This window comes from Pteropus medius, unplaced genomic scaffold, assembly GCF_902729225.1.
Source record: "Pteropus medius unplaced genomic scaffold, Ma_sr-lr_union100, whole genome shotgun sequence".
NCBI classification, from domain to species: domain Eukaryota; kingdom Metazoa; phylum Chordata; class Mammalia; order Chiroptera; family Pteropodidae; genus Pteropus; species Pteropus medius.
Window position 1 is genome coordinate 2885531 of NW_024342470.1, and position 27170 is coordinate 2912700.

The 27170-nt window shown below is 41.8% G+C and overlaps 1 protein-coding gene across 23 annotated transcripts in view; it reads right to left on the bottom strand.

Annotated features, from left to right (window-relative positions):
• The window catches only part of IRAG1 (inositol 1,4,5-triphosphate receptor associated 1), a 102932-nt gene that overhangs the window by 8514 nt on the left and 67248 nt on the right, over positions 1-27170 (bottom strand). For all 23 annotated transcript variants that reach the window (XM_039863590.1, XM_039863589.1, XM_039863585.1 and 20 more), the window contains 9 exons: positions 23204-23234; positions 21729-21869; positions 21112-21243; positions 17836-17977; positions 13683-13732; positions 13100-13207; positions 11016-11083; positions 1650-1769; positions 122-259 (listed from right to left, as the gene is read on the bottom strand). In XM_039863590.1, coding sequence (XP_039719524.1) covers positions 122-259; positions 1650-1769; positions 11016-11083; positions 13100-13207; positions 13683-13732; positions 17836-17977; positions 21112-21243; positions 21729-21869; positions 23204-23234 — 930 coding nt within the window. The remainder of the gene's footprint in view (positions 1-121; positions 260-1649; positions 1770-11015; positions 11084-13099; positions 13208-13682; positions 13733-17835; positions 17978-21111; positions 21244-21728; positions 21870-23203; positions 23235-27170) is intronic.

Genomic DNA, 27170 nt, shown 5'->3' on the forward strand with positions numbered 1-27170 from the left:
TTGTTTTCTGTCGGTTGCTCATTTGGCCCATAGACTCATTGATGCCCTGGACTGACTTCTCCAGAGGTATTATGCAGTTAAATGAATTGTGACCCATTTCAGAAGTGGCAAGGGCTCCAACCTGCTTCTCTGGTTCTTTTCTTCTTCTTCTTCAGTCTCTTCTACCTCTTCAGGTTCCTCCGGACTCTCACTCTTTTGTTCTTCCTCCTCTTCCTTTAGGTCTTGAAGCTCTTTGGTCTTCTTTAGACCTTCCTGGTATCTGGAAGGCAAAAAGGAACAGTTGAGTCTGCAAAGGCCAGGCACAGAGCATCCTTTCCTGAGTTCTTAGACGAGGGAACTTGAGCACCTCTGATAATCACGCACTTCCTGTGGTTCCACACAACAGGAAAAAGCTGGGAAGCTCCACTGAATCCCAAGGTGGCTCATGTGAGTACAATTTCCCCTCACTCCTCAGTCATCCTTCCTGTTTATGAAAGTGTGACAAAACTGACAGGGACAAACTGTGGATGCAGTCTCCTGATTTGGTTTTTGTCCTACAAAGTGTTCAGTAGCACTGAGATTGCATCTGCTTTCTGTGTAACCTTGGAGCTTCTGCTCCTCACCTGTAAAATGGAGAGGGTGGCACCCGTCTCATAGGGTGTTGGAATGTTTTGAGGAGGTGGCTTGATTTAGGGAAGGTGACACCTGTCACACAGGCTTGTTGGGAAGTTTCACAGAAGTGCCAGGCACACAGCTTGTCCTAGAGAGGTACTCAATAAATGTTTACAAAGCCAATGAAGGCATTTACCTGCATGCATTCTGAGAGTACAGAGGACAGTTGTGGGTGAAAAGACAGGTTTTCCATGAGAAACTCTTTTGATCTCCTTCTCCCAGGATCAATATGACCCTGAGCATACACTTTCTGCTTGTCCTACAGCTGAGTATTTAAGGCCAGCACAGTTTGGCTGGGGCAACCCCAGCCAAATGTGCAACCTGTGTTTGGGCTTGTATGTGGCAGCCAGGTGTACGTGGCTGCTGTGCAGAATCCCACACAGAGGTGGCACATCAGTGGGAAGCTGTGTCTCCCTAGTAGCCACAGGGAAAGAACTAACAATGTGATGCCTGGTCAGAGGCAATTCTCTACCTGGCTGGGCTAGGGTTCTGCTCAGTTCTTTATCTCATCAGTGACAGACCAGCCAGAGGTGCTAATGAAGCTCAATTAGAGAAGGAGGCAGTTGGAAGTTGAGCGGACTCCAGTTTATTGGAAAAAGGGATGGCTGGGGCAGTTCTAGGAAGTGGAGTAGTAGCTGCTCTCAGGCATTTTTGGCAGCAATATGACTGTTCTGGATTCTCAGGAAGCCTCAGGCACCGCCAAGAGACACCCACCCAGGGCCTTTGATTTCTAGATCATTCTGGGCAGTGATATTCTGGCGGCTTTCTGCCTAAAAAGAGGGCAGTTTTGTTATTGTCTGACCACATCCTCTCACCCTGCTTCCTCCTGTCCTTCCTGTGGAACAGTACTGCTCTTTCTAATGTAGTTTCTTACTAAGCAAGGCGGTCCTGGGGCCACTGGTTACTTCCCTAAATCCGCTAAGAGATAAGAAAGGTCCATGGGAAGGTATCTTCTGAGACTTGTCAGGTGACCTCAGGGCAGCTGAAGTCTGACTCACCCCTTGTTGTACGCTTCTTCCTCCATCCTGGCCTTGGTCACCTGGCTAATCTCCTCCAGGCAGATTGGAGTCGGCATGGGAGCAGAGGCTTCACAATCTGGGTCCCCATTTGTTTTTCCACTAGTGAGAAGAGGGAAGTACAAGGCGTCCTTTCAGAGGCAGATTAGGCATCTGAAAACCAAACCATGTCTTTGGCCTGATTCCTGATCACAAGTGAGGAAACTCATTAGATTGAATTCATTTCAGTCTTTCTACCTTGAGACAAGATTTTATAGAGGCCCTAGGCCATGAATCCTCCATAGACCCCAAACACCAAATACTGTACCAGTTCCCCCTTTTCTTCCTGCTCTCAAATCCACCTTTATTCTTATTCCAGGAGATGCTGTGGGTAGACAGACTGCTATTGGGATCTCCACAGCACTAAGATGAGGAAGATGGAGGTGGACCAAAATGTTCAGGATCATTCCATTCCTGTGTCCATCTTTTGTTTCATTCATGTAAATATCTACCGAGTACTGACTAAGGCACAGGCATCTTATAATGTGCTAGGGATACATCAGAAAATAAATGATCTTTGCCAACACAGAGCTTAGCAGGAGAGAAAGCCCCCCAAAAGAAAAACATATGTAATTCATTACAAATTGTAATAACTTTTATGAAAGAAACAAACTCTGTTCAGTGACAGAAACTAATGAGAGAATCTACTTGGATGGAGTGGTTGAAAAAGGCCTGAGGTGGTGTAACCGAAGCATAGACCTAAAAGATGAGACATCAGCCATCTCTATAGCAGAAGGAAGATAAGCCTAGATAGAGGAAGTAGGATGCATGAAGACCCTGCGACACAAAAGACGGGGAGGTACTTGAGGAACTGAAAAGAGGCAGTAGGCAGGAGTTAACTTTTGGATAAGATAAATTTTAGGTATCTAAGTGGAGATATCAAGTAGGTAGTTGGATATAACAAGTGAATTTGAGAAGAACTCAAGAAGATATCTGTGAGGTATCTAAGTGGAGATATCAAGTAGGTAGTTGGATATAACAAGTGAGTTTGAGAAGAGCTCTAGAGCTGGAGACATTCATTTGTCATCATCATAATACAGATGATATTTAAAGTGAGAGGAATGGATAAGATTGCCTAGGGAGATAGTATGAGGAAAGATGAGAAGAGGACCCAGGACTAAGCTATGGGCATCTCTTCCCTTAGCTCAGTTGGAGAAGAAGGAGCTGACAGAGGAAAATGAAAAGTAGCAGCCAGATAGGTAGGAGAAAAACCAAGACAGCATGGAGTCCTGGGAGCCAAGAGAGGATAGCGTGCCAAGGAGGAAGTTAAGTGTATCGTACACACACTTCTGAGAGTCTGCATCAGATGGGTAAAATTTGATTTGATAATATGAAGATCAAGAGGAGCTTTGATGAAATGGTGGGAACCAAAGACAGATTGGTAAACCATGGGCTTAGTAACGAATGAGAAGTGAGAAAGGGAAAGACATCGAAACAGTAATTTGACCAGGAAGGTGAGTAGGAGAGTGTGTTGGGGGAATGCGTAGCTGAAGAGGTGGGTCAGGGGATGAAAGCACATTTGAATGTGGACAGAAATGATACAATAGAGGGAATGAGAGAAAGGGGATGAGCAAAGGAACAAATTTGTTTGAAAGGGAAGTAGAGAAAGACCTTAGAAAGAGTGAGAAACTTCTCCTTGGTTATAACAAAGGGAGGAAGATCTGTATGGTAGGTTGTGGGTTGGAGATCTGGTAAAGAAAGATGAGAGGGCTCCTATCTGATATTTTAAAATTTCTCTATAAAGTGGAAGACAAGGTCATCTGCTGAGAATAAAAAGTAGAGAGGCCTAGGAAGGTTTGAGGAGAGAGAACGCAAAAAAGAATCATGTGAGAAGCGGGGAATACAAACATGCTAGGAAATCATAGTAGGATGGCTGGGCAGGACTGGAAGCCCATTTGAGGTATGGGATCACAAGTTTAAAGGAAGTATCCTGATGGCCATGCCTTTCCTATAGATCCTACTACCCTCCTAGGTATCCAAAATTCAGATCAATGGGATTCATGTCAAGGAGGAGCCTTCAAATAAGGCAGAACGGTGAACAGAACTTCTCAGTCAGGACTCTGACAGATCACAGCTGCCACCCTCTCCAACCCCTCAGGCAGGCTTTATGTGTGAGCCTTACACTTTCTCCTCATTCTTGGCATCAGTTTCTCAGCTCTTAGTTTTCCTCAGACCTTGTAAAATTTACTTTTCATCGTGCTGGAAACCAAAGCCCATTGTGAACAAGAAAAATAACACTCTAAAAATATCAGCTATTCATAACATTTCTCCTTTTGCAAATTACATTATCTACTCCTTTCCATGTGACCTTTGTCTAATGTGCAGTTTCCTATTTGTCCAAATGACAGAAACAAGAGCAGGAAAACATAGCTATAGCCAGGGGCAAGGAAAGTAATTCTTTTGTTAAATTAATTTATATATTAGAAATAAAATATAGGTATCAGACTTAATTTCTTTTATCTGCAGCTGCCAACCTTAGAGGTTAATGAAAAACGTGTCAGCGTAGTGCAGAGGCAAACATGGGTTCGAACTTCAGCTCCAACACATGCAAATTACTTAACTTTCCTGAACTTCAGATTCCACCACTGTCAAATCAGGATAATAATGTGTACCTGAAAGTGGTAGTATAAAAATTAATCAAGAAATATAAGGAAACTGCAACATGGTACTCAACAAATAATATTTATTATTGTTATTAGTGATGTAGTAAATTTATTGGTAACTTTTGGGAGCAATCTGAGGTTCTTCCGAACCCAATCCGTAAAAAACTCTAAGCTGTTAAATTATCAAGTGATCATTTATATCTTTAAGAGAGGATTAAATATAGATTCCTCTGACACTCAGAATCAGGAATCCTAAATGTGACTTTAAAGTATGTTAAAACTGACATAAAATCGCTTTAATAAATTTCTCAAGTGCCTGTATGTTTTGTGCCATAACACTTATGTACTTTCGAGTTTTGCTGACCAAATGATGGAAAACTAAACTTTCACTATCCTCAGGTTACTGCTCTGTGGAGACTAAAACTTTTCCCTGGTAGATTCAGGAAGCCCATTTTAACAACTTTTAACAGGAGGATCCAGAGTCCAGCTCTCCTAGGTGAGTTGATTGCCCTGTTCAACTCAACTCACTCACCTATGGGGTTTTAGTTGTTAACATGCTCTCACATATATTCTCTCACTTGACCCTTCCAATGATTAGAAGAGCTAACATCCTAAGTTTTGGGCTCTGTGCTAATATCTCACTTATGACTCCTGAATGACCCAATAAGACAGGTAATACTATTGTTCTCAGTTTGACAGGCAAGGAAATCAAGACTCAGAGAAGTTAAATAACAAGCTCAAGATCACACAATCAGTATTTGGCAGAGCTCAAATTTGACCTTGTGCAGTCTGATGTGCTCTTGCCTGCACTATCCACCACTCACGTGGGATATGATCCCATTTGAAAGATAAGAAACCCAAGCTCAGGTTCATTAAGTGACTTGACTACATTCACCTTACCAGCGGTTGGTGGGCCTGGCTGGAACTTTCACCTTGGTTTTCTTACTTCTTGTCAAAGTGTACTTTCCACATCTCCTTGAGCCCTCTCTTTCAACGGAAGTCTTTTACTGGGGCTCTGAGCAGTGCATGGGGTTTCATGGAACCTGCTGAGTGAAGCCATTCCTGCCCTTATGCTGGGCCGTGGAATATGATGTGGCCCTTCTTTTAAATGCTGCTTGTTTAGAGTGAAAGAGGTGGGTTAGGAGAACCTTTGGTTTAATACTGGATAGGTTTGGAGAAACACACAATATGTAAAATGTTTGCTGTTATTTCCTAACCCCTAGACTGAGCTTATATTTCCTGAAATATCTTCTCCAATGACCTGGAGGTTTCTCCTTGGGCATCTTTAAGACTTAGCTCAAATATGTTCTTCTCTGTGGAATCTTTGCAAATGTTTCCTCACTGATCACAAACTCTGCTTAAAGTTGATCTCTTCTTCCCTCTGTGCCCTCATTGCACCTCTGTTACAGCAAAACTTGGAGATAGGGCATTTTATGCTTTATATACATGCCCATCCCTCCATATGACTGTGATTGCAGGGAGAGGCCTTGTTTGAGTTAGAATGGTGCTTCACACAATAAGTGCCTTTGTTTGTTGAGTTGCATTGACTTCACTGTGGCTCATCTAGTTCCTGCCTATAAATCTTGTAAAATGGGCAGGTCTTCTCTATAAACGGCTATTTCCTGAGAACCAAAGGTTTGAATCGAGCTGAAGGAATCTCTATTCATGACTATAAACTTGGAGCTGAACACAGCCTGTGCCCACTCTAAGAATTTCTGGACCAGACACTCATGGATCTTGGCAACTATTCTCAGCCCTAATCTTTCGTACTTTCTTTCTGGGACGATTCATTAAAATGAGGCTCATTGTTCTCTCATGTCTACTGGGTCAACAATGTTTGTCTTTGCGGTCAGTTCTCAGTAACATGAGGGCTATTTAGTCAAAATGTGTTGTTTGACCAGAAGGCATATTAGAGTCTATTTTTTTCCATGTGGTAAACAATATTTGAGAGTAATTACAATCCTTTGTAGTGGACAGATCTTACCTTCTTGAGCTCAGCAATGTCGCTATGCCACCCCTACTGCCATGGCTCCCTCAGATGAGCCCAGCCCAAGGGACCTGAGCTAGAAGAGCTTCCTTACTCCCTATTACTTAGTTTCAGATTCCTGGGATCCCCTACTAGTTGATTGAAGGCTAATTCATTCCAGAATACTATTAGCAAAGAGGAATTGCTTTTTGTAGGTATTTTAGGTCATATTAAACTAATGTAGGGAGCAGGCAAGAGAACTAAAATGTTAAATCAAGCAATATTCAGACACTGCGATATGCTGATCAGCCCTGCATTCAGACCACTATGAAACCTGCAGAACAAAGGAAGATTCTGCTGGGATTGCTAACAACCCACACAGTGAAGGGAAAACAGTCTTTAAGTAGCACCCTACACTAAATAAAATCATTCATTCTCTATAGCTAAAACCATGGAAAACCTACGGATTACAGGCTGAAAATTTCCAGCAGGCCTTTCATGCTACATATTCTTAACTTTTCACACTACATACTCTTATTCTTCACTGCATGTCCATATCAAAAGAAAATGGGTAAACAAAGTCTTTAAACTGTAACTCACAGGCACTAAAGGATGATATATAAATTGAATTCCCCAAATACTTGGAGCCCCTCTCTGTGTCTTTACTTTGTCTCTCTTGCTGTCCTCGTCTCTCTCTATTGTCTCTGTCCCTCTGAGTCTCTCTTAGGCTCTCTCACTCTGACTCTGAGAGGAGATCATGCTCTGTCTATGGAATGTGAACACTTCTTCAATAAACTTTCCTTTGACTCTAACTTTGGCATGTGTTTGAATGTTTTCTTACACTCCACCAAGAATCTTCTTCACTCTTAGCGCAGAGCTTGAGTCTCCTTCCACACAGGGGCATTTACCCTGTCCTGCATCAAAACATTAAAGCAATATATCCTGCTGTTTCAGAAGTGTACAAAAATGGTTTAGAGATTATAGTTAAAATTGCTCTGTGATTCATCAGTATAACAGCCCCTTTTATGAAACTAGCCCTATATGTCACCCACATCTGGCTTTGCTGATCCCCCAGTAAATGTCTCCACATATACCTTCTGCTCCCACCCCACTCTGCCCTCCACTCAACACATAGCCAGGTTCTTTCGCAATTGCTCACAAGAGCTCTTTAAAAAATAGCTTTTAAATCCATCCTCTTCTCTCCAGTCATACTGAACTTTCTGTTCTTCTGGTTAGGGACCCTATTAAGAGGTTAAGAGCATGAGTTCTGCTATTTATTAACTGTGATGATTTCTCTGAGTGTCATCTATAAAATAAGGATGTTAATACAGTACCTATCTCATGGGATTGTTGTAAGGATTAAATTAGATCATTAATGTCAAGCGATTAGAATAGCACTTGGCATAAAGTAAGTATCCAATAAATAATAAGAGTAATTATCATTATCATTATCATTATTATTCCTTGACTACTCCATACTTTCTCACCTCAGAGCCTGGAATGTTGTTAATCTTTAGTTCACCTAGTTAGCTATATAACTTTCAGGTTTTACTTTAAAAGTAAATTCCTAGAGGAAATATTTTCTGAGCCCTCTTCCACCCCCCATCACCCTGCCCATACCAGGACCAAATCTGGGTTAAGGTGCTCATTTCCCTGTGTGTTGTTCCCCTAGCAACCTGTACTTCCTTATGATATCACCTTTCACATTTTAATGGGCTGTTTCTCATTTTTCTTTCCCATTAGACTGTGAGCTCCTTGAGTGAATTCTAAGTGCCTGGCCCTTGGTGACTAATTGTTGAAGGAATGAAAGAATGAAAGACAACAAAAAAAATAGCTCCTCCTCTTTGTGGAACTGCTCTTGAGCTTTATTCTGTTTTAATCTTTAAGACACTTTAAACACAGTAGTCCCCACCCATCTGTGGTTTCACTTTCTGTGGTTTCAGTTACCTGCAGTCAACTGTAGTCCGAAAACATTAAATGAAAAATTCCAGAAATAAACAATTCATAAGTTTTAAGTTGTGCGCCATTCAGAGCAACGAGATTAAATCTCATGTCATCCTACTCCATCTCACCCGGGATGTGAATCATCCCTTTGTCCTGCTGTATGCACTACTGGCCTGTTAGTCATTTAGCAGACTAACATGGTATTGTAATGCTTGTGTTCATGTAAGTCTTATTTTACTTAATAATAGTCCCAAAGTGCAAGAGTAGTGATGCTGGCAATTCAGATAGGCCAAAGAGAAGCCGTAAAGTTCTTACTTTAAGTGAAAAGGTGAGTACAGTACAACAAGATATTTTGAGAGAAAGGTATCACATGCTCATAACTTTTAATATAGTATATCGTTATAATTATTCTATTTTATTTTTAGTTGTTAATCTCTTACAGTGCCTAATTTGTAAATTAAACTTTATAATAGGTATATATGTATAGAAAAAAACAGTATATATAGGGTTTAATATTATCCACATTTTCACGCATCCACTGAGAGTCTTGGAATATATCCCAAGGGAGGACACTCTACCATTCTTTATATATTTTTCTAAGCCTACAGGTTTCTAGACCCTTGTTGAGCGGTTTACTAGGAAATGACCCAGTAAGTGACCAAGGCTCAGAATTCTCTCAAATTACACCGGGCAATGCAGTCAACTCTCAAGTATTTGCTTGAGAACTAGCCACAGGCAATTTGATCTTCTCATTATTTTTTCCCTGCTTAGCTAATTCCCTCTTGCTTGGCCACTGTATGCTTGGAAAATGTGAAACCATTTTTACAGACTGGGTGTATTCCCAACAGAAGAGTCAGCCATAGCACGGGCAATGTATCATGGTGATCTCTCTGGGTAGCCCATAAGAGTGAACTGCAGAAATTTTCCTGGAGCTTCTTTCTTGAGTTGCCTCAGTCCTCACTCTGTCTTTATCTTTCCTGTTTTTTGTTTGTTTGTTTGTTTGCTTTTTGGAATCTTTCCAAACTTTGGAATGGTGATATCACCATTGATGCTCATTCATTGCCACTTCTGATTTTGAGCTGCTGCCTGCCATCCCCAGTTTTGCACCTCACTTTCTCCTACCAAGGATAGCTCAGGCTTCTGATGATCCCCACTGCCTCAGATAGAAACTCCCAGCTGGCTTCAACATTAGTTATACAGGGCCCAGGCCCTGCCTTGTTATGATTAATCTGTTGAGGAAAGTGGGGACATAAATCTTTTGCCTTTACTGGCTCTGCAGGCCAAGAGTTGGGAATGGAGCCTGCTGGGGGCCCTCCTGGAGAAGGGGTTGGTATAACCACAGGCAGGATTGGAAGGGAGAATTTTAGTGCACATCTCACTCAAGGCATAAGTCATCATTTCTGGAGAAATTCAGAGACCGTGGACTAGACACTGACTCTAGGGACGTGGTAAGATTCTGTAACTTTGGTTACTTCCATATGTTTTCCAGTTTGTCATCCTTTTACAGTTTCCTTGTAGTGATCAGGAAAATAAGGAAACAAAGAAACAAACAAAAATACCTTATACAACATGAAGGAACTGTGAGCTTATGTGGGGTAAGATGGCAAAGAGGAAATGCTGAGCAAACTTTTAGACTATTGTGGGGTGAGTCACTGAGGCATAGGTTGGTGGCTGATATACTGAGAAGTGAGGCAAACAGGCTAAGTCTGGGAGTGGGGAGCTTGGGAACAACATAGACATTTCCTGCCAGCTCAAGCAAAATTATTTTAACAACAATGAAAAATAAAGGACTAAAACTGTCTCAAAGAAAGGAAGAAGGAAGAATAGGGGTGTATGTTCTACCAAGTGAGGAAAGACACAAGGGGAAAGTTCTGAGAAGTGGCAGCTGTGATCCAGATGTTTTCCAGCAAGCAAATGAAAGAATTTGAAAAGCAAGTTGTAAACGCCTCTGAGTGTGTAGAAACAGCCTGACTTACTCTGGCTGAGGATAAAAAGACCTACAAATTTCATAGATTCCTAGAAAAGTTAGGCTTAGCAGACACTGTTGGTTGCCCATCCAATACTCATCCCCTTCCTACTCCCTAACAGCAACATGGTTTTGTTTAGGAATTTACTCTTTTTGGAGCCATTTTGCTTCATGGGAAGCTGACCCTGTCTTTCCAGGGGATAGTTTGAGACCATGATGACAATCCCATTTCCAAAATCCTGTGATTGGTTTAGAAAAGGACCATGTTCCAAATTTGCCAACCAGATAAAAAGGAAGACTGAAGGCTCCTGGGTTCATTCCTAAGAAAGAAACATGGGAAGAGGTGGTCCCTTTTCCTCTAGATATTGTTATGTCTGGACAGGATACCTGGAACTAGCAGCTATTTGCCATAAGCCTACTGAGGAAGTCAACATATAAAGTGAGCAGAGACAAAGAAATTGTAGAGGCCAAGCTGGGACCCTACTGTGCCACACCCGGAGCAGCCCCACCTCAGGACTTATTTAAGCCCCTTTAAGTTGGGGCTTGCTTTTATCTGTAGCCCAAAGAATTCCAAATACCAGAGAAAGCTTCCATCTCCTCTGGGCTCTTCTTAGACTGTGGTACCCTTGGCCTCAGCCACAGCATCTTCCTGGTCTAGGAATTTTGCAAACTGGGTCTGAAGTCTTTGTGGGGTCTCAGAGTCCCACTCGTTTTCCCTAGAACTTAATTTGCTTTCCATCACATTTTGCGAGTAGGGATGGGAGGAAAGACGAGTTGGGGAAGTTTTCCTCAGAGATCCCCAAAATTCAGAGGAAAACTAACAAACTTACTTTTCCAAAAGTGCAGGCAATGCTGAGGTGACGACAGGTAGGTTGCCTTTCCCACTGGGTGATTCTGACTGAATGGAAAACAAGAGACAGAAAATTGAGGATCAGCTAGAAGGAAGAAGCCAGAGCTGCTGGGTCGCTGATGATGCTGAGGGTGAAGGGGCTGCTGCTGCTTTTTCTCTTTACCCTTCTCCCTGCCCCATGCTTTCTAATCTTCATTTGAGATCAGGCATTGGCCCATTCCTCAGGCCTTCTCTGTCCTCTTTTCCTCAGTATTCTTTCTCTCTAGGGCACATGCAACTTGTAACTTTTCCTTCTCCTCTTCCAAGTTCCACTGAGCAAAGAGAAGAGTTTATACTGGGAGGCTCCATTCTGGAGGGGAGCCATTAGTTTTTCTCTGTCCCCTGTTTACTGACTTGGACTAAATACCATGGGCCTCCTACCAAATGCAGGCCCCACGGTCCCTGGGATGGATTGTGGCAAGCCCATCAACTGCCCTGGAGATGCAGCTCCAAGCACAATTCTCAGGAGATGTCTGTCATTACTTAACACTCAAGCCATCAGAAATTTCTTCATACTAAATTCCCTAGGACCTTGTTTTGTTGTAATAGATTTGATTTCAACAATTGTTCTCAACTCTGGCTGCCCATTAGAATCACCTGGGGGAGAGTTTTGAAAGTACTAATCCAATTCAGAATCTTGGGGTGGGGCCTGGGCATAGAATGTTTAAAAAGCACCCCACATGATTTTAATGTGCAACTCCTCCTTGCCAACCCCTAGTCTAAAGAAATATATGTATTTAGAAACATTTATACATTTAGTATAGTATGGGAAATAGGTCCTTTAAAATAAACTAACTAGTCCTTCCCAAGCACCTTAAAAAAATTTTTTTTTTGTTTTCCTTTTTTTAGTGGGTGATTTGGGAATTTGTTGATTTCATGGATGATTGAAATGCTCAAGACAGGAAGAGGTGAAAGAAGTTAAAGAGTTATTGCTACCCATATACCAATAGGCATAAATAGAGCTTGAATCTACTTTTCCTATTGTTTACACAATCAGATTGTTTCCTTATAGAGTAGTGCTAGTCATGGACAGGGCATAGAGAAACAACTGGAGAAAGAATGAGAGGCTTTAGATAGGATTAACAAGATTCACAAAGCCCTGGGATCTGGAAAATATTTTGTTATATAGGAACTGTCTTTGTTTAAAAAAAAATTGAAATGGATATTTTTCTGATTATAAGTAATACATTCTTATAGAAATATAGAAAGGCATCAAGAAAATAAAAATCACCTGTGGTTTTACTGTTGTCCAGCAATAACCATTATTAAGTTTTACATATATTCCTCTAGAATTTTCTGTCTACACACGAATAGCACTTTTTAAAAAAAATACGACAGAATCGTACTGCATATACTGTTTTTTGTATATACTGTTTTTAATTGCTTTTTATTAATAAGAAATTATAGATTTTTTTGCCAATAAAGATTTATATTTAATCACTATTTTTAGCAACTACATAAAAACCTGTGCCCTGTCCATGACTACCACTACTGTATAAGGAAACGATCTGATTAATAAGGGATTTCTATAATTTATTTAACCAATCTCTTATTAATGGACATTTGGGTAGTTTTCAGTATTTCATTGTTATAAACAAAGCTGCAATGAGTCGAGGCAGGATAACATTGGGTTTCAAAATTCAAACTCTGGATTCAGACAGCCTAGGGTTTACAAATCAGTTCTATCACTTACTATACAATGTAATCTTCAACTGTTTAAACCAATTGCAAAGTGGGAAAAAAATCATACCCACCTTGGTGGGTTGTAGTTTAAGCATGAAAGTTGATATCGCTCATAAGGAACACTCTCAGAGATGCCAGCCTCCTGCTCAAGGATACTGAGTCTTCTTCTCAGGGCAGTGGAAGACAAGGAGTCTAGTTTCTATTCTTTTTAACACATAGCCCAGAATCTGCAGTGGGAATGTCCTCACCTTGTTGATCCTGCCCTCATCTAGGCCACCCCCATATTAGTGAGCCTGAGGAAGATGTCAAATATTTCCAGCAGGCAGGCATCATCATACTCACCAGAGCTGGTAAGGAGGGGAGGGAAGATGAGCTTGGAGGTTGGCTGGGCAGGTTCAGGGCATTAAACTTGGGAACCACAGCAACGCTGACCCTGCGGCGGGGCATATTCTGTAGAAAGAGAAGTGACCAGGCCACTGTCATGGAGAGAGCAGCACCCACAGTTCAGAAAGTCCTGGAAAACGCCTACTTGTTCCTAATGTTATAATAACATTCACTGCATATTTTGGCTTTGGGGTAGTGATGGTGGGGGTTGGTGTGGAGAAAGTAGCCTAAGTTGACACAAATTTTCTGTTAGCGATGAGCGATTTCTCATCACGTTTCTATTTTAGCTTCTTAGATTCTGAATAGTGTATGAAATCATTAGCGATACCAAGGTTTATGCATCATTTAAGGAATGGTATAGTCAGGAGAACCACGAGTGAGAAAAAGTTGGAGGATGAGCTAGCAGGTGTAGGAAGGTGAATTAGAGACTGGCCAGAGGTTCTCTGGCACCTGAGGATCCAGAATGTATGAGCTCCTGGGGGACTGTGGGACTTCTGCTGTACTCCCTCTGGGAGCCCTAGGATTCCTTGAACATGCATACCTTTCCCAGTGTGAGGGACATGGACCGCGCTGTGCGAGGGACTCCATCTTCTGCAATAGGAGGGAACAGAGAACTCAGGTAAGTTTCCAGAGTAGGCTCCAGCAGGAAGAAGATTGTCAGAAACTAAGCCAATGTATCTATTGCCCTCAAGGGATGGCCCAAAGGCCTAGGTGTTGGGGACACTGAGTTTGACTCTTCACCCTCTGATACAATCATCTGCAGAGTGGGGACTTTTTAAAACAGAACCTTTATCCTAACTCTTCTGTGCTCTGTGAGAAGCCCCAGTCTTGGACCTCTTTTCGCCACCTGATGCCACTGCACAGTCTCTGGGTAACGACACTCTGGAGAATGCATGAAAACTACTCGTAGCAATACCAAGGCTTATGAGGTCATTTCTTGCTCATTCAAGGGACTTAAATGTTGTGCCAATCAGCTAGGTTATGTTATCATAACGAACAACCCCACAGTCTTTACGGCTTATAAGAACAAAGATTTATTTCTTGCTTATGCTACATGTCCATTTGCTTTTGAGTTAGCAGCAGGCTCTGCTCTGCATTTCCTTACTCACTACTCAGATTAATGGAGCTTCTACTATTCCAGAGCAGTGATGATTGTCATCTCAGGTGAAAGAAACATAGGGAAAAAAATGCACACTTGTTTCTTAAAAGTCTCAGCTCAAATGTGACATATATCTTTTGCTCACATTTTATTCACCAAGTCACATGGCCTCACCTAACTAGAAGAGGATGGAGAAGTGTACCCAGAAGGAAGAGAAAGGGAATAATGAGGAACAGCCTCAATTAGAGTAACCACCACACTCACACTACTGATTTTAATTTCCACGACTCTTTTTCTCATTTCTAGGAGTTCTATTTTATTCTTTTTTGATAATTATATTCTTTTGGTTTCATGTTTTTGACTTATTCTTTTATGCCTCTAATAGTTTTAAACATATCTTTTTTAAATTATCAGATTATTTTATTATCTGTGGTCCTTAGGATATAATCCTGCTGTTTGGTGTGTCTGATGGTTCTTGCTTATGGTGGATTGATTTTTTGCATATTTTATAATTTTATACTCTAAACTCATATTCAGTGAGGTTTGTTTAGAGGAACCCTGTGTATCCTGGGTGGAGGGTGTGTCTCTCGAGAGTGGCTTTATGTTTGTTTCTAGAGGCCCCATTGTGATGTTCTTTTCAGATTCTCCACATATTGCATCACCGCTTCTGTCATGGCATGTACTTTTGGGCATGCATTTTTCCTATGAGGAAGGAGAAAATATTTTTTTTCTATTAGAGCCCAGGGTGGAACAGATAAACTTCCTTGATTTGCAACTCTGCTTTTTGTTCTTTTCCGTGTCCATGTTCTGTCTAAAGACGCAGTCCTTAGAAAGTTTTAACTTTCTATGGGCGTCTCAGAGTCAGCTCTCTGCCATGGGTGTCCGAGGCCTCATCTCAGTTGTGTGTGTGAATGAAAAAGCCAGGCACCCAGATAACTGAGGCCGACTCTTGCCCCAGGGGGGTTACAGGGTCAGCTTGGTTTCAGTTCTCTTTTCTTTTCTTGTATCTGAGTACTTCAATTTCTTTTCTTGTAGATTCAGCTATTCTTTTAGACTAATGTTTGCTTTATTTTATCTAGCAGAAAGTATTTGTAGTCAAAGCATTTTCAAGTTTTCCAGTCAGCCAAAATAGCAGAACCAGAAAGTATTTTATATATATATATAAAGAGCTCATACAAATTCATAAAATACCAACTTTACTAGTGGGCAAAAGATATACTAAGAGAATTTATGAAAGTGGACTTTTGAAAAGGTCAAAAAATACAAATTAAAACAATGAGATGAGATACAATTTTCAAAAAGAAAGGATGAGAATTTCAATGGCACAATGAATTGAGCATTATTGTAATCTGTTAAATGGACATATCCGTGGATTATTTGAAAATAATTTGCTGTAAGAGCCTAATGTCTTTCCCCTGACTACTACTATACACATCTATAAATCTATGTTAAGGAAATAATACAGATAATCCGTATGTTTCATATTTAGAAAAAAATAATAGGTGTTATTTCTTTTAAATGTGTAACACCTTTCTTGAAATCAGAGATATTTTTATCTCACTGTAAACTTCAGAGTCTCAGGCAAAGACAAAGAAGTTATGCAAAGGCTTAAAAAACAAACACTATTAGGGAATAGTCATAGAATATCTGATGGACACACCTGTTGGGTGGGTGCTGGCCCCTTTACCAGCTTGGAAAAACAATGGAGTGGGGACAAATGTCTAGAAAGTACTTATTCATCATTCAAGACCCAGCTACCATCTCTCTTGTTGTAAGCACTTTCTTATGCCCCCAGATTGAGTGTGCTCCCCACAGAAGTCTGCTTAATTCTGTCACAGGACTGGCTCCACTGCCCTGTCCTCCCCACCTGTTGGGAGCTCCTTTGGGTCAGGGACTGTGTGCCCTGTACCTCTATATTCCAGTATCATATGAGACACACCAAAGGTGATCAATAAATGTCTGTAGAATGAAGAAATGAGACTTATGGGTAACTGCTCATTCCATAAATCTTAGCTAAGGTGGTTCATAGGGGACATTGTGCCTTGCAAGACAATAATGAGAGAGCCCACATATTAGGATTTCTTTGATGGCAACTTCCCAACTTCTAGCACTGACAGAGAGCAGTTTGTTAGAGGTCCAGACGCATGTGGGTCGGAAGTCTTATTGCCAAGATCCAGAGTAGACAGTCTGGAGAATGTGTACACTGCCTTCGGACTCTGGGAAGCATCACTGATATTCCCAGGAAACTTGTGAAACCTCTTGTTTATAAAGGTTTCTCCATCTGTTATACTTTCTGTACTTTCCCTCCTCCTGCTCTTGGTAACACGGATGTTTGCATTCTACAGGGATTCCTGTTGCTAAAAGGTCTGTTTTTTTTTTTTTTTTTTCATTTTTTTCTGCTAACATTACCCTCATCAGCCAGAGCCTAAATCCTGGCAGCTCCCAAAGAGAGGTCCTGGTCCTCCTCCTGGACTGCTGCAAGAGCCTCCTAACTCACCTCTCCACACCTCAACATTTACGCTCCCCTCATGATTACCACCCTGAGGTCAGATGAATCATCTAAAAATACAATTTGACCACGTCAGGTGACATAAATTCACCAGTCATTCCTCATTGCCAAGAGGACAGAGGCCAGGCAAGTGGCCCTGGCCTACCAAGTCTCACCTTCAACTTGTCGTCATCAGACTCTAACACTGCAACCACATCAGACTGCTTCATATTCTTCCCATCTCAACCCCACGCCTCTATAAGTACTGTTTCCTCCACCTGGGATGTATTTTCTCCTTTGCCTGGAAAGTTTTTTACTTTAAAACACTGCCCAGATGCCAGCCCTCTGTTAAACTTTCCTTGACTCCCTCAAGGAGAATTCAGGTGGCCCCTCCTCTGTGTTCCTATAGCAATTTGTATAGAAATTTTTTAAGTGTATTTCTTTGTAACCTTTGTCTTGTCTTGTGGACAAGACAAAGGTTACAAAGAAATACACTTAAATCTATTTATCTCAGCGATATCCCCTTTAGCCAGGCTCCCACTCTACCCTCACTGCCCAGATTTTGTCTCCTACTCGGACTGTTATAATAGCAGCGTCATGCGGTTCCCTGTGTCTGGCTTTGCCTCAGTAATGTACCTGCCTCACCAAAGTCAGAGGGAACCTTCTGAACTCCATATATGACCATGTCATCTCCCTGACTAAAATCTTTGGTTGGATCCCTAAAGCTTTCCAGGACGAAGTCCAAATTCCTTAGCATGTGCTGCCTAAAAAGGAGCCCCAAAGCACAAGGAGTCTGGGGTCTGTCATTTCACAAAGTAGAGTGAGCTCTTGTACCCTACAGGCTTTGTGTCAGTGGTCAGCTGTTCCAGTTCATTGTGTCAGCTGTCAGGAGTCTCTTTGGGGCCATTCATGTTTTCTGGTTCCAGGCACCCAGGTGCACTGGGGAAGCTGTTGTGAGGCCCCTGTGGGCAGCATTGGGCAGGGGCAGTGAACCTTGCTCAACCTGAAACAGGTTCTGAGGCTGCTCTGATAGGCGTGATCATAGCCTAGAGCCATCATGAACCCACACTGCAGGGCCAAGACGAGGGCAAGACCTTAGTTCCTTACCAGAGGGGCCGCAACTACGGCTTGAATTCTGATTTGCAAGCTTTTTAAATTCCATGAGCTCCGCATGGTCCTTCTCATATGTCCTCTTCAGGTTCTCCACATACTGCATCATCACCTCTGTTGCCTTTGACATGCGCTTTTCCTGCAGGGAAGGAGGATGTGAGAACCAGGCATTTGGAAGAAAGGCTCATTGGCACTTGTTTGCTCTCAGCGAGGATCTGGGCTGGGAGAATCAAAAGGATACGAAACCAATCAGATGTGACCCCGCTCATTTGCTTTTCAGCCATGTGAGCTGAGAGGGGGGTCCCAGGCACCTGCATTTGGAGAACATGAACAAGCATAGATAGCCACATGCCTCAGGATATGGCAGGTGAGAGGGATTTATCTCTGCTTGCAAAAAATGGGTCAAGAAGGCTTCATGGAGATGAAGTGAAGTGGCTGTAGGCAGCATCTGGGCATTTAGATATAGGCAGAAGGGAAAAAGAGCATTCAGGCCGAGAAACTCCAAGAAGAAGAGTCCAGAGGCAGGGAACCACAGGACTTGTAGCTAGGTGAGGATTTATCCTCCAAACAGGAATCATTCGGAGAGCAAAAGAATTAAGAATTATGCTGACACCAAACAAAACCAAAACCAAAACAATCCAATTAGAAAATGGGCAGAGGACCTGAATAGATATTTCTCCAAAGGTCATATAGATGGCCAATAGACATATGAAAAGATGCTCAATGTCACTAATCGTCAGAGAAATACAATTTAAAACCACAACGAGATAGTACCTTACACCTGTCAGAATGACTATCATCAATAAATAAAAAAACAAGTGTCAATGAGGATGTAGAGAAAAGTGAACCCTTGTGCACTGTTGGTGGGATTACAAATTGGTGCAGCCACTATGGAAACAATATGGAGGTTCCTCAAAAAAATTAAAAGTAGAACTACCTTAGGACCCAGCAATTACACTACTGGGTATTTATCTGAAGAAACCCAAAACATGAATTCAAAAAGATCTATGCACCTCTATGTTCACTGCAGTGCTATTTACAATAGCCAAGATATGGAAGCAACCTAAGTGCCCATTAATAGGTGACTGGATAAAGAAGATGTGTTACATATATATAAGGGAGTATTACTCAGCCATAAAAAAGAATGAAATCTTAGCATTTGCAACAACATAGATGGATATAGAGGGTATTATGCTAAGTGAAATAAGTCAGACAGAGAAAGACAAATATCATATGATCTCACTTATATGTGGAATCTAAAGAACAAGATAAACAACAACAATAAAAAACAGAAACAGATTCTTAGATACAGAGAACAATCTGCTGGTTACTGGATGGGAGATGGGTTGGGAGTGAAAAGAGGTGAAGGGATTAAGAAGTACAAATCGGTACAAAACGGTCATGGGAATGTAAAGTACAACACAGGAAATATAGTCAATAATATTATAATAACTGTATAATGCCAGGTGGGTACTAGACTAGGTGTGGGGATCACCTCATAAATTTATATAAATGTCTAGCCACTATGCTATATACCTGTAACTAATATAATATTGAATGTCAACCTTAATTGAAAAATAAAAATTAAAAAATAAAATAAAAGCTATCATGCTTTGTTTTTTATTTTAAAAAACAATAAAGCATTTTATAAACATTTGGGGGAAAAAAAAGAATTATGCTGTGACAATAGGCATATACCAGGACTGTCTGGAAAACCAGGAAAGTACAGGTCATCCTATTTATGTGAAAATCAGCAAGCAGTTGGATTTGTTTACAAGAAGTAAAGGTACTCAAAGCTGGGTTGTGAAGGACCTCGAATGCTAGACTAAGGAATTTGGACTTTTTCTGAAAAAAAAGAGAGCCATCGAATGTCTTAAAGTAAGGGAGGGTCATAATTAGGCCACCGGTGGAGACTGGACTGATGGCAGTGAGACTGGTGGCAGTAAGAACAACAAGGAAAGAGAGGATGAGAGCCTGTGCCTGAACAAGTCTGGAGGAACCGGAGGGAAAGGCGAGGACTGAGACCCAGAAGCTAGGGGAGGGGAAGCCATTCGAGAAAGGTGAAGACTGGAGTGAACAACACGTGAGTTTAGAAACATATCTGGGAGGGCTGTACAGAATGAAAAAGATTCTTTCTGCTTATACCTCTTGGATCCCTTGGAGAGCCTAGCCCAAGGTGTACCTAGCCACGGAGGGACACGCTCGGTGACTGTGCACTAGAAAAGTTCCATGCAGCTGTGAGCTGAGACCAGCCACTTTCTCTGAGCTCTCCCATTGTGGCTGTTCCCAGCTGGAGTGCATTCCTGGGTGCTGTTGCTGAGTCAGGTGCCCTTTCCACGGAAGACAACGGGGATAGGACAGCCAGTGGCTTGTCCTTCTTTCATTCTATGAGAACTGCCAGGAGCTGTGCCCCAGGAACACCCTGCTGATGCAACCAATGCAGCACACCTGGGTCCACAGTAATTGCAGCAATGATAACAACATCTAGGTGCTTTATGACAGCAACCCTACATGGCAGACGCTATTATCATCTGCATTATACAGCTGGAGAAGGTGGAACACAGAAAGCTCGGTAACGGGCCACACAGTAAATCCTGGTGGAGCCGGGATTAGACCTTAGGCAGTCTGATCCCAGGACACCATCCTGGATCAGGGTAGTGCTCTGTGTGCTTCAGGACTTCAGAGTGGCTGAGAGGGAGCCAGACCTGGGCTGGCCCTCCAGCTCTGCTGCTATTAGCGCTATTACTTTTCTGAGACTTCATGTCTTCAGTCAGGGGATGAGGATATTTACTTACAGGGTTGCTGGGAGGATTAAATGAAACAAAGCAGTTTTTTCCTTAAGCGTATTGTGCCAAGTAGTTCCAGGGGAGTTGAATAAGTATTTTGTGAGAAAAATAAAAGGTGGGGGGGTGGTTCTTCATTCAAATACATTTAGGAGATTACAGAGGTAAGCTTAAACAGGATTCTTTGCTACGAGACTTCTCAAAGGCTTGATTATGCCGATACACATTAGACATCTCTAAGAAAAGAAGAAAGCATGTAGTAGTTTCCACACTTATGTGTCCACAGAAAGCTTTTCCAAGGAACGCTCGAGGGTTTAGTGGTCCACCAAAAATACTCTGAAAAAACCGCCGCAATAATGTGCATAGGATTCGTGGCACAGAGGAAGCCATCAGTAAGTGGTATCTGTAGTTGTTGCTGCTTCTGTTATTGATCTAGATACTGTGGATGGAGCAGAGCCAGTCAGCAGGGCTGGGAGCTGGCGAGGCTCACCTGGCGGACAGCCCCCACCATCTCGGCTCTGCTGGAGAGGCGGGCAGCCAAGCGGTGCAGGACAGCAATGTCCTCCAGCAGCTTCTGATAGGTCTCCCGGTGTTCACAGTGCTGCCAGAGTGAAGCTGAGGACTGAGGAATGAGAAGGAGCATCACCTGAGGTCCTCACATACCAAGATTTGATTTAGGCTCTCACAGGACAAGCCCTAATGCCTACCCTGGCTGAGGAGAGTGGCCACTGCAGGGCCTGGGCTATAGCTTCTGGGGATTGGAAAGGCCCAATGTGGGCACTCTGCCTGACTGGCCTGAAAGAAGAGAATCACATCCGGGTGTCTGGCTTCCAAGGAGCTCACTTTGCCATCACAGGTCACCCAGTCTCACCCTGAGAAGCTCCTAAGGGTGCAGAGGCCTTACCTACAGCTCTGAAGTAACCAGGCCAACAGTAATCTCTGCCTCAGCTCCTCCCAGCACTCTCAGGAAGACTGTCTGGTTCAGGGCCTTGGCCTGAGTTCTCATTTTGGGAGACTCTACTTTGTGACTGAGAAAAGCAGATACCTGGCATAGCCCTTGGTGACAGTCCCTCCCTGAAATATCACCCAGTCAGGCTCCACGATTACCGTAATGGAAGCTTTGAAGTTTTCCAGTTCCTTCTCAGTGTTCTCCTCTGTCAGGTTGCGTTCCCTTTCGGCCTGGTTAATTCTAGATTCCAGGGTGTAGCTGTCATTTCTAAAGGCCAAGGACAGTTGTACAAAGACGTTCTGTTGGGAACAAGAGTGTGGGAGAGGTGCTAGAGGAGTTATTGCAGGAAACAAGGCTGCAGGTGTGTTTCTTGCATGAGCATTTTATGTCAGCTGGAACCAGTCACCAAGGCAGCCATGTACACATGAAACTCTCCCTTCATAGTCAACTGCACAAAGGATAGTGAAACAGTAACCTAAGGTTCATGCTAGGTCTTTCCAGGACCAGAAAACCAAATGCATCTTACTGAGAAATAATAAGAAAATAACACTTTGCTTTTTCCTGAACTTCAAGAAAATAACATCCTGTATTTGGGTTTAGATAAACTTGGATCAACAGAGCTGATTGTGTAAGCAGTTTGGATTCATGCTAGAGTTTATTGCATGCCGGTTTTGGAGGTTTTGCATGAAACCACTGTAAAGAAAATCTGAGATGTAAGCCTTGTTGACTTAAAGCAAACTTCAACTAGCATCTTGCCTGAGTATTCTAAATCCTACATTAAAAGCAGCTTTAAGAAGATCAGGTATGATTCTGTCAAAAGAAGCTTTCTAGAACAGATATTTCATGCCAAAAATGCAGCCTGCATGAATAAACTTTGAAAAGTGGTATTGATCAGACATGGAATTCCTGAAATAATAGGAAACTACTGGGGAAGAGAAATAGACAGATGGACTCTACACAGGAAGGAAGCAATGACCTTCATTTTTATAGCCTTCATTGCCCTGCCTGAGTCAAGTGGTCGCAGATTTACACTGTTGGGGTGAGCTAACTCTGCTTGAGCTTCTGAAGTTCACATAATGAGGCCTACAGTGAGCAGACATCTCCAGACAGAGAACTAAAGGCCCTGAACTGACCCAATAATGATAGTGATGGCAATATTGAAAGCTATTCCTTACTGAGCACCTACTACATGCCAGCACTGCTGAGTTTTATGCACCTTAGCTCATTTAATCCCACAACAACCCTCTCAACAGGAAATATTATATCCATACATGGGTAAAAAGACCTAGACCAGAGAAGTCATTAACTTAATTGAGATCACACAGGGAGTAGCAGAGCCAGGGTTCAACTGTGGACTATCTGATACCAAAGCCTGTGCTACTTTCGCCATGCTAAGTACTGATTGTGCCTGTATACATCTGAGGACAGAAGCTGGCCCTTAAAGAAACCTTCCATGGGCCATCTTCACCAATGCCAGTGGAGTCTCTGTCCTACCCAAGTCTCAGTCCAGTGAAGTTTATCAATAATACTCAATGTATAGTTCTCTATCCCTGGGTTATCCCCTTTAAAAAGAGTAAATAAAACCCAGTCAAGGCCAAGCTTCATAATTTCATAAAGCACTAGAGTTACTTACCTCAACTTCCTTTTCAGTGAGCGGAGGGGCACTGTGAAAAAGACAAGACACGCAAATGAACTTTATCCGACCTATGAAATGAACCAAAAGGTAACTTTGAACAACCAGTAAATGACATATTTCCAGGAATGGAATAAATGGAGTTGATGAGATGGAAAAGATTCAGGGTACGAGCTTTATATGAGCTCTGTAATCTGTGAGATATTCTACTAGATACTGACTCCTACAGAGAGAGTGAGGTGGAAAATATTATATCCCATGGTCAGCCCTCCACCAGTGCCTCTACTAACCATGACTTTGGAAAAGTTATTTCAGTCCCTATTTGTTCATCTGTAAAATGGGAATAATAATACCTACCTTACAGGAATCTTATAAGGAATATATGTATGTACGTATGTATCTATAAGTGTATATGTGTGCATATGTGTGTATATTCACACATTTTTGGCACCGACACATGTATTTATGTATATGTGTGTGTACACGTGTATATATACATATGACATCCACATTCAGGAGGCGGTCAAGAAATGTTAGCTATTGTGACTTATTCACAGGCTTGTTTTGAAGACTTAAGAAAATGCATGTGCTACATATTTCATAAACTGTATGCATCTGAGCAACCATTACCATTTTTTCGGGGCTATCCAGGTTTGCAAAGCCTGACCCTTCTCCTGTCTCTGAGGGTTGTGACAAAGGTGTATGTGGGCCAGAGAATAAAAGGTAGGAAAGAGTGGCCAGAGCTCTTTTCCACAGCAAGAACTGCTCCTGATGGCTGGAATCAGTGATCAGGCAGGAAAGTCCCAGCTAGCACAGTGGTGTCATTCTGAGAGGTTTCTCATTGTGTGTGGTTCCCACAGCAAGCAGTCCTTTTATCTGCATGCTCATTCTGTGTTGCTGCTGTTGCTTTTGCTGGTAACTAAAGCTAGCTCTGTTCTGAAACCTGAACGATATAAATAATGCATGAGCCCTTTCCTGTGCTGGGGTGGGAGGACTGGGAGGGGTCCTACCGGCATACAGGACTTGGCAACAGAGCGCGCCATCGATTAGACTCTCAGGAAACACTGCTTCCTCCCTTTGACGGGTGTGGAGGGACCCCAAGAGCAAAGGTAGGGGTCGGGTATCTCTGCAAGAGACTGGTTCTCACCCCGATAAGGGACTGTGAGAGTCTTCCTGTCAGGATGAGGCAACAAGACCCCATGGCCAGCAAGTCAGCAGAGTACAGAGCATGGGATAAACAACTGCAAAAATGTTTAACACTTACGATTTTTGCCATAACCCCACCCATCGAGCCCTTTCCTCTGTGGGCCAGCCAATGTAATTTTAACTGTCATATAGAGCATGCACATATCACTTAAACAATTTATCAAAATTCGTTGAGCTTGCCTTCACTTCTGGCTTTGTTTGGGTAGCATGTGAAATTTACGTATTTTCATCACTTATTAACCAAACTTATTTTTCTATTTTGATGACTCACTTTCTGCTTTTCTTTGCTATAGAATACATTTAAAAAAAATAACATCCAAATCCCTGAGTACTCAGGGAGGCGATTTAGGTAAAGAAGCCACATGGCACGGCAAGCTCTTGGAGCAGAGAGCTATGCTTTGTAAACTGGCATAGGCAGCTATGGGGCAGAGCCATGGGCCTCCAAAAAGACAGAAGCCTAGCAGGTGACATACAAGGAGACCATTGTGGATGGCATCACCTGTCTCAGAGCTCAAACTCCCATATTAGGCCCTAGAATAAAATCAAGGCCTTCTGTGAACCAGCCCCTACCTGACAAAGAGTGTGTTACTCTTTGAACACACTCACCTCATTGTGGCCCCAAAGCCTTGCATTTACTCTTCTATGCTTTTTTTTGCTCTCTTTTGTAATGGCTTTATTAAAGTATAATTCACATACTATAAAATTTATCCATCTAAATGTACAATTCAGTAGTTTTTAGTATATTCACAGAATTGTACAACTCACTACAATTTTAGAATTTTTTCATCATCTCCCCCCAAACCCCATACCTATTAGCAGACCCTCTCCGTATCTCCCAACTCCCATCCCCAGCCCTAGGGATCCACTAATCTGCTTCCTATCTCTACTGATTTCCTGATTCTAAATAGTTCATGTAAATGGAATCATTCATCAGTTGATAAACATTGGGTTGTTTCCACTTTTTGGCTATTATGAAAATGCTTTTATTGAACATTCATGTACAAGCTTTTGTGTGAACATGTATTTTTATTTCTCTTTAGTATACACCTAGGAGTGGAATTGCTGGGCCATATTGTAACTCTACGTTTTGGAAGATCTACCAAACTGTTACTCCAAAGTAGCTGCACCATTTTACTGAAGATTCCAAGTCATCCATATCCTTACCAATACTTGCTATCGTTCATCTTTTTTATTATAACCATTCTAGTGGATGTGAAATGATGCCTCATCATTTTGATTTGCATTTTTCTAATGACTAATGACATAGAGCATCTTTTCATGTGCTTATTGACTCCTCATATATGTCCTTTGAAGAAATATCTACTTAAATCTTTTGCCCATTTAAAAAAAAATGGTGGTCTTTTTTTTGAGTTATAACAGTTCTTTATATATTCTGGAAACAAGTCTCTTATCAGACACACGATTTGCAAATATTTTCTTCTGTTCTGTGGGTTGTTTTTTCACTTTCTTGGTGGTATTGTTTATATTACAAAAGTTTTTAATTTTGATGAAATATTCATCTATTTTTTTCCCTTGGTGTCATATCTAAAAAACTATGGACTAACTCATGGTTACAAAGATTTGCTCTTATATTTCCTTCTAATGGTTTATAGCATTAGCTCTTACATTTAGAACTATGATCCATTTTGAGTTAATTTTTGTGTATTATGTGAGGCAGGGTCTGACTTTACTCTTTTGCTGTGGCTATCCAGTCATCATTTGTTGAAATTACTGTGCTTTTTGTCTGAAAATTTCTTCACTGAAATCTTTGTATGGATGACTTCTTTTTGTCATTTGCATGTCTCAACTTAATTACTGCTTTATCATAGAGGCCTTCCTTGACCCCCTACCCAATGTTTCATTCCCATGTCATTTTCTATATGTGCCTATTTCATGGTCTTTCTAGCAGCTTTGCTGCCTGAAATCATTCATTTGGTTACTTTAAAATTATTTGTCTCTTTACCCAGAATATAAGTGCCATGAGAACAGGGACCATGTCTGCTTGTTCTCCATTCTAATATCTGGCACTAATAGGCACTCAATAGATATTTGTTGGTTAAATGTTTATTGCTCCTATTGGCATTTGACCCTAGGATACTTTATCCAGTGACATCTTCTCTTTGTACTCTTTTTAACCAACCACTGACCATGCCCATAATTTTGGTTCTAGACCTGGTTTTTCTACTGAGCTCATTTGATGACTCTGAATTCCTTCTTGGTCTGGTCCAATCTCAATTTATGTAGCTCACGTAGAATATGAGACAAACTCCTACATGTTAAAACCAAGTGTAATCTTCCTATATTTCTGCTGGGAAAAGGAATCTTGAAGCTCTGGCTTCCTTCTGTTGGAGGATGTCTTATGTGATAGTTTGTCCATCTATCCCAAACTCCAAACCAGATTTAGAGAGCTCTGGGCACAACCAAAGATTCAGTTTGGAAACAGCCTCTACTGAGGCCAGAAACAGGGAGGCTGGTTTAGTGGTTGGAGCAGGGAGGTCAGAGACAGGCATCATGACTGCTGGCACAATGCATGAGAGTCATTGACCTCAATCTGAGAGCCTGGACCATATGCTTCAGAAGCTGATCTTATTCATTGATCCTGCAAGCCCAGTCTAGCCTCATGATTGGTAGCTAGTAGCTGTTTACTTACTTAAGGAAGCTAGAACTGCTCATTCCCCCTTTCTTGGGGAAGCTGGGAAAATTTAATCAGTTGGAAGTGTGCCCTAATATACTAATTATCTGCAACTTTACAGGAGAAAAA